This window comes from Physeter macrocephalus, chromosome 2, assembly GCF_002837175.3.
Source record: "Physeter macrocephalus isolate SW-GA chromosome 2, ASM283717v5, whole genome shotgun sequence".
Taxonomy (NCBI): Eukaryota; Metazoa; Chordata; class Mammalia; order Artiodactyla; family Physeteridae; genus Physeter; species Physeter macrocephalus.
Window position 1 is genome coordinate 100,676,511 of NC_041215.1, and position 16,395 is coordinate 100,692,905.

A 16,395-nucleotide genomic window follows, 5' to 3' on the forward strand; every position below is an offset into this window, starting at 1 on the left:
TAGCAGGATACAAAATTAATGCACAGAAATCTCTTGCATTCCTATACACTAATGATGAAAAATCTGAAAGTGAAATTAAGGAAACACTCCCATTTACCATTGCAACAAAAAGAATAAAATACCTAGGAAGAAACGTACCTAAGGAGACAGAAGAGCTGTATGCAGAAAACTATAAGACACTGATGAAAGAAGTTAAAGATGATAAAAACAGATGGAGAGGTATACCATGTTCTTGGATTGGAAGAATCAACATTTGTGAATATGACTATACTACCCAAAGCAACTTACAAATTTCACAATTTGTATGGAAACACAAAAGACGCCGAATAGCCAAAGCAATCTTGAGAAAGAAAGAGCTGGAGGAATCAGGCTCCCAGACTTCAGACTATACTACAAAGCTACAGTTATCAAGACAGTATGGTACTGGCACAAAAACAGAAATATAAATCAATGGAACAGGATAGGAAGCCCAGAGATAAACCCACTCACATATGGTCACCTTACCTTTGATAAAGGAGGCAAGAATACACAATGGATAAAAGACAGCCTCTTCAATAAGTGGTGCTGGGAAAATTGGAGAGCTACATGTAAAAGAATGAAATTAGAACACTCCCTAACACCATACACAAAAATAACCTCAAAGTGGATTAAAGACCTAAATGTAAGGCCAGACATTATAAAACTCTTAGAGGACACTCTATGACATAAATCACAGCAAGATCCTTTTTGACCCACCAGCTCAATATCAAAAAAACTAAAAACCCAATCCAAAAATGGGCAGAAGACCTAAGGAGACATTTCTCCAAAGAAGATACAGATGGCCAACAAACACATGAAAAGATACTCAACATCACTAATCATTAGAGAAATGCAAATCAAAACTACAATGAGGTATCACCTCACACCAGTCTGAATGGGCATCATCAAAAAATCTACAAACAATAAATGCTGGAGAGGGTGTGAAGAAAAGGGACCCCTCACGCTAACACATACATATGGAATCTAAAAAAAAAAAAACAAACAAAACAAAGGTAATGAAGTACCATGGGGTAATATGGGAATAAAGACACAGACCTACTAGAGAATGGACTTGAGGATACAGGGATGGGGAAGGGTAAGCTGTGACAAAGTGAGAGAGTGGCATGGACATATATACACTACCAAAAGTAAAATAGATAGCTAGTGGGAAGCAGCCGCATAACACAGGGAAATCAGCTCAGTGCTTTGTGACCACCTAGAGGGGTGGGATAGGGAGCGTGGCAGGGAGGGAGACGCAAGAGGGAAGAGATATGCGGACATATGTATATGTATAATGGATTCACTTTGTTATAAAGCAGAACCTAACACACCATTGTAAAGCAATTATACTCCAATAAAGATGTTTTTTAAAATTAATGAATTAATTAAAAGGAATATGGACTCCTCGCCTGTGAGTTTGCCAACAATGACACTTACTGGGCCCTTAAGGAAGTTACATTTACTTTCTGTAACTCATCAGTTACCACTTCCATAATAGTCAGGAAGTTATTACCTACCACTGTTACTCTGATAGATGGCTTGGAGTAAGTTTCAATAAATGTTGGCTCCATTCTCATTTTCCATACAAGAGGAGACATGATGTACAATGATTGTCATTTCAAGCATCTTTCCCTCCACTTCTGATAAAGAGAAAAGTGGGGTTTGGTTTGGGGGTGGATGGGAGTGTGTCTGTCGTCAGGATGCACAAACAGACCTGGAAAATACTTTAGCTTTGTAGCTTTCGAAAAGTTAAATGACAAGCAGAGCTCTATTATCTCACTATTTTGTACCCACACTGTGATCTGGTTAATATGGGACAAGTACATAGTAGCACAAATTTATAAAGGACCTATTATATGGCTGGTGCCGTGCTAGGTGATGGAGATATAGGGTGAATAAGCCAGACAAAGCCCCTGCTCTCATCGAACTTGCCTTCTCCCAAGCAAGAGAGAAATACACTAGTCTCTGAGACCTCAGAGTCAAAACATGAAAATGGTGTCCATGAAACATAAATAATCAAAGGGGAAAAACCAGTCATTTTACTTTTTATTCTAGAGGATATGTCCTACAGCTATTTTGAAGCAACCTTTATATATAATAAAACCTGTTGGCTCTACCTTCAAAATAACAAAATATCCCAAATACATAGAAAAGTGCCAGGCACATATAGGCACTTAATAAATATTTGTCAAGTAAATGAATACTGATTCTAGATCATTTCAAAGGCAGACTATTAGAGGGACTGTTTTCAAGTCTAACAGATCATTTGAAAGTTTGTGCTTAGGAGCTAAAGTATAAAATATTTTGATAAAGGAAATAAAAAGAGTACCATTTACACTAAGCTGGTCCAGTGTTTTTACTAATTCATTCTATTACTTTTATAAAGCACAGCAGGAAAATCTAGGCTTTACAGTTCAGGGACCTTGGAGAAGTGTTTAGTCTTAGAGAACAGAACTCAAAGTGTGGTTTGAACTACCACATGAATTTTCAATGCCATCTTGTACTTTCACTCCTATCTTAACTTTCTCCTGAGCCCTCTCACCTCAGTTCACATCCAGGAAGTATTAACAAATGCATGAAAATCAGCAGGTTTGCATTCATTCTTTAACTCCATATTCAGAAATTATTCTCTCATCTATAGGAGGATGTATATTATGCAAACAGGTTGCAAAGACCATGCAGTTAGAATTTGAGTCTTTTAATATCTAGGTAAAGTCTCTTGAACTGGCAACTATAGGAAGAAAACTTCCAGTTTAACTAATATGAAGCCCATTTGCGAATTGTGGGGGGAAATAAAGCTTTTAAATTATACAATGTATAAAGAAAGAGTCTCTTGAACTAATACACAAAAAGTTGAAGTGTTCCTTTGTTGAAAATTTTAATGAGAACATTTGTATGTGCAGAAAACAGCTAACCTGGAAGAAGCTGGGCGCTGGTTTAAGTGCAAACTCCATGGCCTACAGCTTGAGCTGACCAAAAACAGGTTGCAGAGGGAAGACAGGTGGCAGGAAGAGGTGGAATATTTGTCTTAAGCAATTCTGGATTTGTTCCTTCTCAGATTTCTAATTACACAAGTTCTCTCTTCATCCAGCTACTCTCCACTAATCTGTAGATTTCTTTAAACTACTGTTTGGAAAACCAATGAACTGAATTTCTTTCTTAAAAGTTCTACCTCTCCCAAGCTGTCTAGTTTAGAACCACCTATCTTGAAAAAAAATGACATCCATAAAGACAAAATAGGTCCTCGGCTCTGCAGTTAGTTTCTAACAGTTTTGGGGTGTGTTTTCTTTCCAACAGGAGCAAGATAAAAGGCACAACGGCATATCCAATCAGTCTGCTCTACATCGATGGGAGAATAAAGAGAAACTTAGATTTGTGCCCAAGAAGTGTCATTTTGAACCAAAGAGAAAGTGGTGTCCTTGACAGAGGAGCTTCTTCACTTAGAACAGCTACATCACCCTGATCCCCTGAGCCCAGCAACTAGGGCTGGGCTGTTTCCACCGTCATCAGGACATGAAGTCTTTGATGTGGACTGAAGATTTTGGACCTGAGTTTATCCTTTTATGAATTCTTTGATATCAATAGAGAACCACCCCATCTTTTTTGTCCCTTTCCCCATTTTCCACCCAATAAATTTATATTAGCGTGTTGTATGATAGGAGATGCTGTTGCATAATACTTGGCTATTGTTCTAAGTAAATTTTATCAAAAAGCATTTAATGAGGTACTGGATGATTTGGCAACTAAATGATATGATACTTTATTTCAGTGAAATGTCCTAGTCTAACATCTAGTAGATAATCCCTGGAAATACGATCACCTGAAAAGTGGTAAAAACTCTCCCACTGTCTAGTAAACATATACCCTTCTATGTTGGGTAATTACTAGCACACCTTTTATAAGACCATATCTCTATTCGTATATAAGATATCTCAGAGGTTGTATTTGCAGCTTCCTTGGACATTTACAAAGAAGTTTATTCAACTCTGTTCCAGGAGATTATGCCTAACCAATGTAGCTCTCCCTTGCTATAGTAAGCAATAAATTCAGCTTTATCTTCTCATTTCAGATTAAGTAATCCAGATTTAAAGTATGTAAACAGCTGGCATAATACTTGGCTTAATTGATGCTCAAGTAATGGTAGCTGCTGATAATAGTATTAGGACCTAAATCAAGTGAGCAATTATAAAATTAGAATATCAAATATAAGACTCTCAGAGGTTGATGAGCCCACCACTCAATATACAATATTAAAAAAAAAAACACAGATGGGGACTTCCCTGGTGGCGCAGTGTTTAAGAATGAACCTGCCAATGCAGGGGACATGGGTTCAATCCCTGGTCCAGGAAGATCCCACATGCTGCAGAGCAACTAAGCCCATGTGCCACAACTACTGAAGCCTGCGCTCTAGGGCCTGCGTGCTGCAACTACTGAGCCTGCATCCTGCAACTACTGAAGCCCGCGTGCCTAGAGCCCATGCTCTGCAACAAGAGAAGCCACCACAATGAGAAGCCCACGCACTGCAACAAAGAGTATCCCCTGCTCTCTGCAACTAGAGAAAGCCCACGCACAGCAACGAATACCCAATGCAGCCCAAAATAAATAAATAAAATAAAATAGAACAAAATACTAAAAAATATAAAAACACAGCTGAATTTATTGCTTACTGTGGTAGGGGAGAGATAAGTTAGTCAGACAGTGGCCTCCCTGATCAGAGCAAACTGCTGATCTTATATAGGGTTTTGAGGAAGCATGGAGTTCAAGCATTGGAAGAGTTTCAGAGGTTTAAGTGGGTTGACATCATCTGTAGGTGTGTAGTACTTGAGTGAGACTATTGTTGATTAATTGACATTCAGAGGCAAGTTTCCTGGAGGGCGTCCATTTCTGTGTCTGACTTTCAAGAGTGAGGGACTCACTGATTGGCAGGCTGGTAAAAGCCTCCTTAAGTTGTCTAACTCCTATAGTATTTATCCCTTTGGAGGTAAGGAGGTATTGTCAATTTGATGGTATTGGGGAGTCAGAATCTTGAAACAGCCTAACTAAGAGCCCCATAGAACAATTAACCTTGGTCCTGGGGTGGCACTGAAAACCTTGGTCCTGAATTATGCATAGGGACAAAGATCCCAGGTGCTGCACAGGAGAGATGATCCATCTTAATGGGTTGCAAATGAGTGTTGTCATGACAGTCACATGCCAAGTATATTAATATCCTCATCCAGAACAAGAGGAGAATTATAGACTTAGATTGGTGATCCTTTCTAGTCAAGATTATAGTTAAAACAGCCTATTTAGTGTGATGATTTGTTAAAGTATTTCTATGATACTTTAGAAGTGTTTGTATAGTACGTTTAGAGTGTCTATCATATATACTAGCTTCTTTTGTGACCCTCTACTTTCATTTGAAATAATAAAAAACCAGACAAAATATGAAACAATGGTTTTTAAGAGACTGGACGTCAAGCAACAAAGCACTCTCATCCCTGAGAGAAAGGGAACAAGTGAGGTGAGCCCTATTGTTGCCTCAACTTAACAGCCTTGAGGTTCAGGCTATGATGCAAGGAGTGGAAATCAGGATGGGTTCCCTGGGTTAAGGAATGAGAATTGAGAGTCCAGGGAGACACAGGCTGCAAGCGTTCCAGGACAGAGTATGGGAGAGGAGAGAGCTGCACAGAGGGGGCATCTCAGAGATGTCCTCTCTGAGCATTGAGCTGAGTACTGGTCAGCACATGCCTTTGAGGAATCTACCTAAGACTGGAGAAAAAACCATCCAAAAGGGTTAGAAGTGACAGTGCCCAGCATGCACATGCACGCACACATACACGCATGCGCGCGCACACACACACACACACACACACACACACACACACACACACACACACAGACACACACACAGTACCAGTTCTCACCAGCCAGAATTGGAAACCTTGTCATTTACGGGCACTGGGTAGTATACAACAGGGCCTTGCCTCAGTAGTAGCGAATAGTGAGCCCTGGAGTCAACACAGCTCTGCTCCTAACACGTCTTAACAGCATGGCCCCAAATGACCCATTTCCAAGTAACCCTGTGTTCCAAAACAGAGCTTAAGAATATTTAGAAGAATACAAAAAATATGGCACCCATCAAGGTAGAATCACGATTTCTGGCAAAATTATCAGGCATCCAAAGAAGCAGGAAAATAGGGCCCATAATGAGAAAATCAAAATTGACCCAGAACTAACACAAACATTAGAGGTGACAGACAAGGACATTAAAACAATTATTGTAACTATTCTGTATATTCAAAGAATATTATACCAGTAGATGCTAATATGAGAAAAAGAAAGTGACAATAGTTTATAATTATTTAGTTAACTAGTAGAAAAATGATGAGTGATTTCCTTTAGCAATAGAGATTTACTGCATGTGGTAACATCAGATTTAAAGGTGAGCCTAACACAAGATCTGAAGATGCTTTGACTAATTTCTTGAAGACTGTAATTGTTCTGAAGCAAGGAGACTAAGCCATGGCTTCTACTGATTTAAGGGACAGGTAATGCCATGTTTTTAACACCCCTAGAGCACGGCCTAACCTTTTCATGTCAGTACAAAAAGAGATTTATGAAAATCTAGGAAGAATCAATCTGAACTCTAATTGACTTTGCTCCAGTTAGCCTGTCTGTAAAGTCTTTTACCCTTGGGGATTCTGAGACCATAGCTATTTCTTTGGTAATTTTTTGGTCAGCTTTATTGAGGTATAACTGACATTAAATTGTAAGATATTTAAAGTATACATTGTAATAATTTGATATTCACTGTGAAAGATTCTTCTCATCTTGCTAATTAACACATCCATTACCTCACATCTTTTAAAAAAAATTGGTGGGCTTCCCTGGTGGCGCAGTGGTTGAGAGTCCGCCTGCTGATGCGGGGGACGCGGGTTCGTGCCCCAGTCTGGGAGGATCCCACATGTCGCGGAGCGGCTGGGTCCGTGGGCCATGGCCGCTGGGCCTGCGCGTCCAGAGCCTGTACTCTGCAACGGGAGAGGCCACAGCAGTGAGAGGCCCGCATACCCCAAAAAAAAAAAAAAAAAAAAAATTGGTGACAGCATTTAATTTCTACTGTTAGTAAATTTTAGTTATACAAGACAGTATTTTCAACCACAATCATCATGTTATACATTATCTTATAACTGAAAGTTTGTACCCTTTTCCCAACTGCTTCCTATTTCCTCTACCTCCCAACCCCTGGAAATCACTTTTCTAATCTCTGTTTCTATAAGTTTGATCTTTTTTGGGGGGATTCCACATGTAAGTATCTTTGGTAATTCCTTGAGTCATTTCTTTATAGACTAGTGTAGGTATTCTAATGTCACATCAGCTATAATCTGATAATATGAAAGGGCTGCAGTATATTTTCTCTGGAAGTAGATCCTGCCTATTAAATCTGTAGGTGCCACAAAGAATAAAGGAATATTTCTCCAACAGAGATCCCAAAGTATCAGATATGGGTTGAGACTTAGAATTGTTATAAATTCTGTTTTTAGAGTGGTTCTAGTAGACCAAACCAAATAAAGTTTATTTCTTCTCAAGCTTCTATGATTACCATACATTTTCAAATTCTTCATCATCTTTTATCATGTCAGTCATTTTTACATTAAGACAAAATTCTTCTCTCTCTCACTCTCGCTGTAAGTCATTTTACTTTTTAGACAACTTCAAAACTCGTCTGAGGATCTGATGTTCCAGAGTAGCAGGATTAAGGGTAGAGAACACTAATATCAACAAGAATGCTATATTGTTCCACTTGGGAGTTTAGAGGAAGGACGAGGAACTTTTTTTTTTTTTTTGGGGGGGCGGGTATGCGGGCCTCCCTCTGTTGTGGCCTTTCCTGTTGAGGAGCACAGGCTCCGGACGCGCAGGCTCAGCGGCCATGGCTCACGGGCCCAGCCGCTCCGCGGCATGTGGGATCCTCCCAGACCGGGGCGCGAACCCGGTTCCCCTGCATCGGCAGGCGGACGCGCAACCACTGCGCCACCAGGGAAGCCCTGGGACGAGGAACTCTGTGGGACTTTGTGGACTCAGGTCTCCCTCAGAGCGGCCATGATTAGACAGATTTTGGATTGTCCTTCAGCTTCTTAGCCAGTATTGAACAATTGTTATTTCAGTGCTCCTTTCACTTGCACTATTCTCCTGGCTTCTTTACCTATAGGCTTCCAATTCTTAACAGAAGACATTTTAGTCTAGTTTTTATCTCAGGGGTCAATTTTATCTAGAGAGCCATAGCTTGTTTACTCTCTAAGCCTCTCTAAAAACATCTGGCCACATATTATATATTTTCTAAAAATAGTTTCACATTTCAATTTTTTTCCTTAATAAGTTCCCTAGTTTATATTTGAGCCTGTTAACAAAAAGGGAGGACTAGTCCTCCTTTACTTCAGCTGTGGGGTCTACCCCAGAATACTTTTGAAAAAACAGGAGATTTTCTAAGAAATTTGACTATTTGATAATATTTGACATCTCTCTTCTCAAGAGTGTTTATTCTGGGCTTTTATCTCTGGTGATCTCTCACTTCATTGAGCGAGATGGCTCTATGGTGGCACCACGCTATAATATTTTCTCTACCTTGGATTTCCTTGGGCAATAGGGACTCTGTAAACCATTTGCTAATGTAATCCCTTTTCTAAATGGTCAGAAACGATGAACAATATATAGAAGACTAAAACAGACTGGAATATTTCCTGATTACCAACCCCAGCAGAGTGTTTTTCTTTTCTTATATAGTTCTAATAAGAGATCAGGATTGAGTCTCATTGGAAGGATTGGTTCAATGCCACCCTCAACCAATCACTGTGACTTGAAAGATGAATTACATACTGACTGGTTAGGTCTCTATGTGAGATATGTCCATCTCTGAAACTGAGGGTGGTCCCCAAAGGAAATCTAAGTGATATTTCCAGAAGAAAGGGGAAATGGAGGTGGACCAGATCAAAACCACAGATGTCAAAAGTTTGTAAGTGGAGAAAATACACCAAGGTCACTAGTGAACTTCATTTACACTGCAGCCAGAGAGCTTTGAGTAGCAGATAGGGTCCTCATACTGACACTCGTTTTCCTCCAGAGCACTAATGGACAGCCACAAGCTGTCAGGTTCTTCCTGAAGCTTTTAAAACTATTTTGTTAGTAACCTATGTATAGGGGCTTTCAGGTAACTAAAGACATGGCAGCTATTTAGCTGTCTGCCTCCTAATATTCTCTTCACAAGCAATATGAAACAAGAAAGAAAAAGTAAATTCTACACAAAACCATACTCTATATAACTCGAAGGCAGATAATGTCAAATCTTCAAAATAATTAAGTAAAATGAGGAGAAAAAAAATCACCAAATCCCCATACATGGCTCTCTCACACTTCTGCCCCACCTCCCTCAATAAAAGGCTCTGTGGCAGACAAAGGTAGACCAAAATAACTGCAGTGAAGACAGAAAAAGGAAACTAGGGAAGGAGTCTAAGGTTGATCTGGAACTGCCACCACAAAGACTAAATGCACCCTAAATCTGGAAATACTAAAAGTGTCCAGGCAGATCAGAGCATGAACTACAGGAAAGAAACTTCAAAGTACATACATGATTTAAAAGGTACAAGCATGATTTAAGGGGGCAGTCATCAAAATGCATAGATTCTGGAGGATTAAAAAAAAGGCAAAAGGGAGAAGCCCTCTTTTGAAATTGTTAAGGGGAAAGAGAAAAAAGGAAAATTTTAGGGCCAGTAAGAAAAAAGAGAAGCATAAAATACTATACCTGTGAACAAGAGGAAAGTTAAGTCCATACAGAGCTACTGCAGAAAGTCAGGAAGTGAAATTCCCTACATTTCAACTGAGGAAAATTTCCAATAAGCATACATGAAGGAGAAGACACAAAAAGTGAAAATTCCAAACAAATGTATTTCAGACAAACTTTTGAGGACATGATAAACCACTGGGAAACAAATTCAAAAACTGAGACCAGAAATGGACAAAAATCAGAAGTAAAAGAAGAGTTGTTTAAACTCAGGAAAGAAATGGAAGAAAAAGACAAAATTGTCTCAGAAATGAGGAATAAGTTACAAGATGCTCAAAGGGAGAACAGATTCGGATGAAAATAACAGTCATTGAAGAAAGGCAGGAAAACAACCAAGAAAATGAAAAGTATATAATGGTCAGAGAAAATGTAAATGGAATGGAAAATAGGCAAAGAAGGAATAATAATCGTATTATTGGAGGCCCCGAGGAAGAAAAAACATTAGAATAGAAGTAATATTTTAACCTACAGCCCAAGCACACTTTCCAAAAATAGAAAAAAAAAATGTGTATCTGAATCTACACTATAAGGACTCTGCGGGTACCCTGGGAAAACTGATCAACTTTGAGACATATTCTAATAAAACTATTAGATTTCAAAGACAAAATGTTATCAACGTCTACAGGCAAAAAGATCAAATAAAAGGCAAAAGAAACTGGCAATAGACATTTAAAAACCAACATACCAAGCAAAGCAACAATGCAGCAGTGTGATAGGCAGAATTCTAAGGCCCTGAGATTTCCTGCACTCTAATATGCATGCCTACACCATCCCTGGGACTGTGAAAATGGTGATTTTACTCATGATTCAATTATATGTTACAATTGACTTTAAGAAAGGAAGAGTATCCTGGTCTAATCAGGTGAGTCTTTTAAAAACTGTTTTCCCCACCTGGTTACAGAAGGGGAAGTCAGAGATTTGAAGCACAAGATTTCACATGCCCTTGCTGGCTTGAAGATGGAGAAGGCCACATGGCAAAGAATGCAGGTGTCCTCTAGGAGCTGAGAGCAGCCCCGGGCTGAAAACCAGCAAGGAAATGTTGACCTCAGTCCTAAAACTGCAAAAAAAACTGAATTCTGCCAACAACCAGGTTGAGCTTCAAAGCAAATTCTTCCCTAGACCTCCAGAGAGAAGCACAGCCTTGCTGATACCTTGCTTTCAGCCTGTGAAACCCTGAGTGAGACTCTAGCCTCACTGTGTCTGTATTCCTGATGCACACAAACTATGAAATAATAAGTGTGTATTACTTTAAGGGTTTAAGGTAGCAGCAATAAAAAGTTAATACAAGTAGCGTTTTTTTAAAACTCTAAGAATGTGTTAAAAAAAAAAACAAACCTCAAAGAATGTGTGTGAACCAAGGATTTTATATCCAGCTACATTGCCCTTCAAATATCAAGACTAAGAAAATTGGTTAGAAACATAAAAACTTAGAGACCCATCAGCCCTTCTTAAGGAATTTGCAAGAGCAGAGGTCAGCAAACTTTTTCTGTAAAGGGCCTGCTGGTAGATATTATGGGCTTTGAGGGTCACATATGGTTTCTGTCACTCATTATTCTTTGGTTTGTGTGTGTGTGTGTTTTATACAATCCTTTAAAAATAAGGAGAAAAATTCTTAGCTCATAAGCCATATAAAAATGGGCTATGGGCCATATTTGGCCTGTGGGCCTTATTTGAACAACCTCTGTATTAAGGATGAGCCTCATCCAACCAAGTGATAACTGGGAAAATTTCAGGCAAAGGACTGATGGTGTGAGCATTTAAAAATATATAAAGCAATATATGAAGCAAAGGTCGGAATGACAATGGAAAACTGATGTACAAATGTTACATATTATGACAAAGCAGAAATGCAACTACAAAAATGGCAAAAGAAGGAAATACAAAAATAGAATAATACTATTACTATGTAAGCCACAGGAGGGCATTAAAGGATAAACAAAAACTTGATAAACCAGACACAAAGGTTAAATAAGGAAACTGGACTAACAGCTTTTTAAAAAGTACAAGCAAGGGAGGCAGTTCAAGACGATGATGTAAGAAGATTCTGGACCCACATCCTCCTACGGACACACTGAATCTACAGCTACATATGGGACAATTTCCTCTGAAAACTAGCTGAGCATCTCCTTTACATGGGGAAAATGGGCAAAAGGCCACATCAAAGCAGTAGGAGAGGCTGAGATCCAATCTCATCACTAACCCCATCCCCGGCATGGCAACCCACAATCAGGAGGAAACTGATAAACCCAGAGCTGCTCCCTGAGGAGTGAAGGGTTTGTACCCAAAAAAAGGCACCCCAACTTTTAAGATTTGCACATGAGAGACAAGCCTCCAAAGCATCTGGCTTTGAAATCCAACAAGGCTCATGTCCATGAGACCCAAAGGGCTGCAGCAATCTGAGAAATGGCCCTTGAAGGGCTTGCATGAACTCACTCACCACGGAGCCCAGCACAGAAGCAGCCATTTGAAAAGCACTTCGACTTTACAAGAAAGAGATTCAACTGCTAATCTTAAAGCATCCACCTGAAGGGTGGGATGTGCTGCAATACTCTCCAGGGATGGAGGATGGTGGACATCATTTTCACACTCTCCCTCTGCATTGCTAAAGCCAATGGGTGCCTTTTTTTCTCACCCCTTGGCAGGTGTCATCTCTACCCTCCAACCAGGGAGTGCCATCCTCACTAAAACTTTAATTTTGCTAAACCTAGAGGTGCCATCTTTTTCCCCACTCTAGACCTCTTTTTTTCTCTTCTTGGTGGGCTCCATCTTTGTGCTCTCTCTCTCTCTCTCTACTGTGCTCCAGAGTGTCAGTATCTCCCAGAGGGGAGGTTTTATATGCATCTGGTGCCTGGTTTTTGTGGATGCCGCCCACAGGATGCCCCTTGATCACTTGGCTCTGGAGGCCTGGGGGCTTACATTCCTGGGTGCCAGAGAACTGTAACAATCAGAGACAGTTCTTGGCAGACTCCTATCCCCAGGGCACTGCAAAGATAGCCTGCTAAAACATACTCACAGTGTTTCTGAGAAAGAGGCCTATTTGCTTGTCCAGGAGCTCTGACCTCAGCGGCAGGCTTTTCTGGTCTGGTACACTTCTAGGAGGTGATCTTGGGGAAGAGAGGCTGGTGGGCACAATCTTTGTGCTCTCCCCCTGCTTCACTCCAGCTTGCTGGTATATTCCAGAGAGGAGCTTATACCCTTGTTTGGTGCCCCAATTTTTGCAGCTGCCACCAGGGAACACCTCTACATTTTCTGGCTCTGGTGGCTTACACTATGGGTCCCACAGAACTATAGCCAGGAGGAAGAATTCTTAAACAGCTACCACCCGTAAGGCACAGCAAGAGGCAAGGAGCTCAGAAGAGCCAGGAGCTCAGTCTTCTTATGAAAGAGGCCTAAGTTTAGCATCACTGATGCAGCATAGGGGCAAGGCTTCTAATTAAAAACACACCAAGGGCTGACTGTAAACCTTTCTAGAGACTGCACAGGGCACGCACTACCTTCATGCTCTCCCTCCAGAGCATGTACTGGCACTCCAGAATGCCAGTATTGCTTGGGCAGGAGCTCTTACACATGTCTAGTGCCCCAGTTTTTACCTCTGGTGCCCTGGTTTCTGTGGCTGCCACCCAGGAAACATCCCTTTATCACCTGGCTCTGGTAGCCACAGGGGCTCACATTCCTGGGTTCCACAGGACTGTAACAATAGAAGAGAGAATTCTTGGCAGACTGCACAGACAGAAGACTGAAACACACCCTTGGTCTTTCTGTGAAAGAGGTATTTACTTGTCCTGGAGCTTTGGCCTAAGGGACAGGATTCAGGTATAGCATGCATTTAGAGGCATGTGGAGGTGCTCTCAAGATATATGGGCAAGAGGACACCATCTACACTCTCTCCCTCTGCCTCACTCCCAGAAAAGGAACTTACACACTCCTCTGGAGCCTTGATTTTTGTAGCTGTTGCCCAGAGGACACCTCCAGATCACCTGGCTCTGGGGGCCAGCAGGACTTACGCTTGCAGTTCCACAGGACTGTATATATTTGCATGCTTTAAAAGCTGCTGCCTGAAGGTCTGGCTTCTAAATCTGCCTGAATCAAGGTGCTGACTGAAATACCCCTCTTTGGAACACTGACAGGTCTTGGCACACATTCAACTACTGGGAACTATTAAAAATAAAATAGGCCATGTGGACAGTCACAAAGGATTGGGAGACAATGAAGAGCTGGGGCAGGGCTGAATGATAAGGTTCATCTCCTACACAAGGTCACTCCTTCAAGACTGAGAGAGGTAGTTGTTTCATCTACTATATAGAAACCAACAAAGAGTCATGTAAAATGAAGAAATTGAGGAATATGTTCCAAATAAAGGAAGAAGATAAAACCTATCAAACAGAGATAAGTAATTTAGCTGATAAAGAGTTCAATAATGGTCATAAAAATGCTCACCAAACTGGAGAGAACAATGGATGAACCTAGTGAGAACTTTAATAAAGAGATGAAAAATAAGGAAGTACCAAATAGAAGTCACAGAACTGAAGAACACAGTAACAGAATTGAAAAATATACTAAAGGGGTTCAACAGCAGAGTAGATGAAGCAGAAGAAAGGATCAGTCAACTCAAAGGCCAGGCAGTGGAACTCACCCAATCAGAGCAGCCAAAAGAAAAAGAATGAAAAAAAGTTAAGATGGCTTAAGCGACTTATGGGACATCAAGCATATTAACATTCACATTAAAGGGGTCCCAGAAGGAGAAGAGAGAGGGAAAAGGGCAGGAAACTTATCTGCAGGAATAATGGCTTAAAACTTCCCTAACATGGAGAAGGAAATAGACATCCAGATCCAGAAAGCCTAGGAAGTTCTAAAAAAGATGAACCCAAAGAGATCCACACTGAAACACATTACAATTAAAATTTCAAAAGTGAAAGACAATGAAAAAATCTTAAAAACAGCAAGAGAAAAACAGTTTGTTACATACAAGGGAACCCTCCCATAAAACTCTGAACAGATTTTTCAGCAGAAACTTCACAGGCTAGAAGGTAGTGACACAATATATTTAAAGTGCTAAAAGAAAAAAAATGTTCCAACCAAGAATACTCTACCTGGAAAAATTATTATTCAGAATTGAAGGAGAGATGAAGAGTTTTCCAAGCAAGCAAAAACTAAAGGAATCCATTACCATGAAGCCAGCCTTAAAAGAAATGTTAAAGGGATTTCTTTAAGCTGAAAAGGAAGGGCACTAATTAGTAGCAGAAAAACATATGAAAGTATAAATCTCACTGGTAAATGTAGTGGATCATTCACTTATAAAACTAAAAAGAAAAAAGTAGTAAAAATAACTATAACTATAATAATTAGTTAAGGGATACATAAGATTTAAAGATGTAAAATGTGACATCAAAAATATAAAACTTTGGGGGTGCATAAAAAGGTAGAACTTCAAAATACATTCAAACTTGTTATCAATTTATTGACTGTTATAAGTTGTTATATATAAGCCTCATGGTAGCCACAAAGAAAAAACCTATGGTAGATACACAAAAGATAATGAGAAAGGAATCTAAGTATACCACTAAAGGAAGTCACCAATCCACAAAGGAAGAGATCAAGAGAAGAAAGGAACAGAGAAGAAGTACAAAACAGCCAGAAAACAATTAACAAAATGGCAATAAATACATATCTATCAATAATTACTTTAAATGTAAATGAACTAAATTTTCCAATCAAAAGACAAAGAGTGGCTAAATGGATTAAAAAAAACACAAAAACTAAGACTCACCTATGCTGCTCACAAGACACTCCATCTGTAAGAACACAGACTGAAAGTGAAGGGATAAAAAAAAGATATTCCATGCAACAGAAACAAAAAGAAAGGTGAGTTACCTATACTTATATCAGACAAAATATTATAGTCTTTAAAACAAAGACTGTAATAAGAGACAAAGAAGGATATAATGATAAAGGGGTCAGTCCAGCAAAAGTATATACCAGGTATAAATATTTATGTTCCCAACATAACAGCCACCTAAATATATACAGCAAATATTAACAGACTAAAAAGAAGGAGAAATAGACAGCAATGCAATAATAGTAGGGGACTACAATACTTCACTTACATCAATGGATAGATCATCCAGACGGAAAAATCAATAAGGAAACACAGACCTTAAATGACACATTAGATCAAATAGACTTAATAGATACACACAAAACATTCCATCCAAAAGCAGAATACACATTCTTCTCAAGTGCGCTTGGAATACTCTCTAGGATAGGTCATATGTTAGGCCACAGAACAAGTCTTAATAAATTTAAGAAGACTGAAATCATATCAAGCATCTTTTCTACCAACAATGGTATAAAAGTAGAAATTAATTACAAGAAGAAAACTGGAAAACTCACATATATGTGGAGAATAAACAACATGCTATGGAACAACCAGTGGGTCAAAGAAGGAATCACAAGAGAAATAAAAAATACCTAAGACAAATGAAAATGGGAATAAAACACACCAAAATTTATGAAATACAGCAAAAGCAGTTCTAAGAAGGAAGTTTATAGCAATAAACACCTAC

The 16,395-nt window shown here is 39.5% G+C and overlaps 1 protein-coding gene across 2 annotated transcripts in view; it reads left to right on the forward strand.

Annotated features, from left to right (window-relative positions):
- The window catches only part of CCDC150 (coiled-coil domain containing 150), a 137,306-nt gene extending 133,657 nt beyond the window's left edge, over positions 1 to 3,649 (forward strand). For both annotated transcript variants that reach the window (XM_028480392.2, XM_055089213.1), the window contains 2 exons: positions 2,922 to 3,032; positions 3,316 to 3,649. In XM_028480392.2, coding sequence (XP_028336193.1) covers positions 2,922 to 3,032; positions 3,316 to 3,441 — 237 coding nt within the window. In that variant the 3' untranslated portion in view covers positions 3,442 to 3,649. The remainder of the gene's footprint in view (positions 1 to 2,921; positions 3,033 to 3,315) is intronic.
- The last annotated feature ends 12,746 nt before the right edge of the window (positions 3,650 to 16,395 follow it).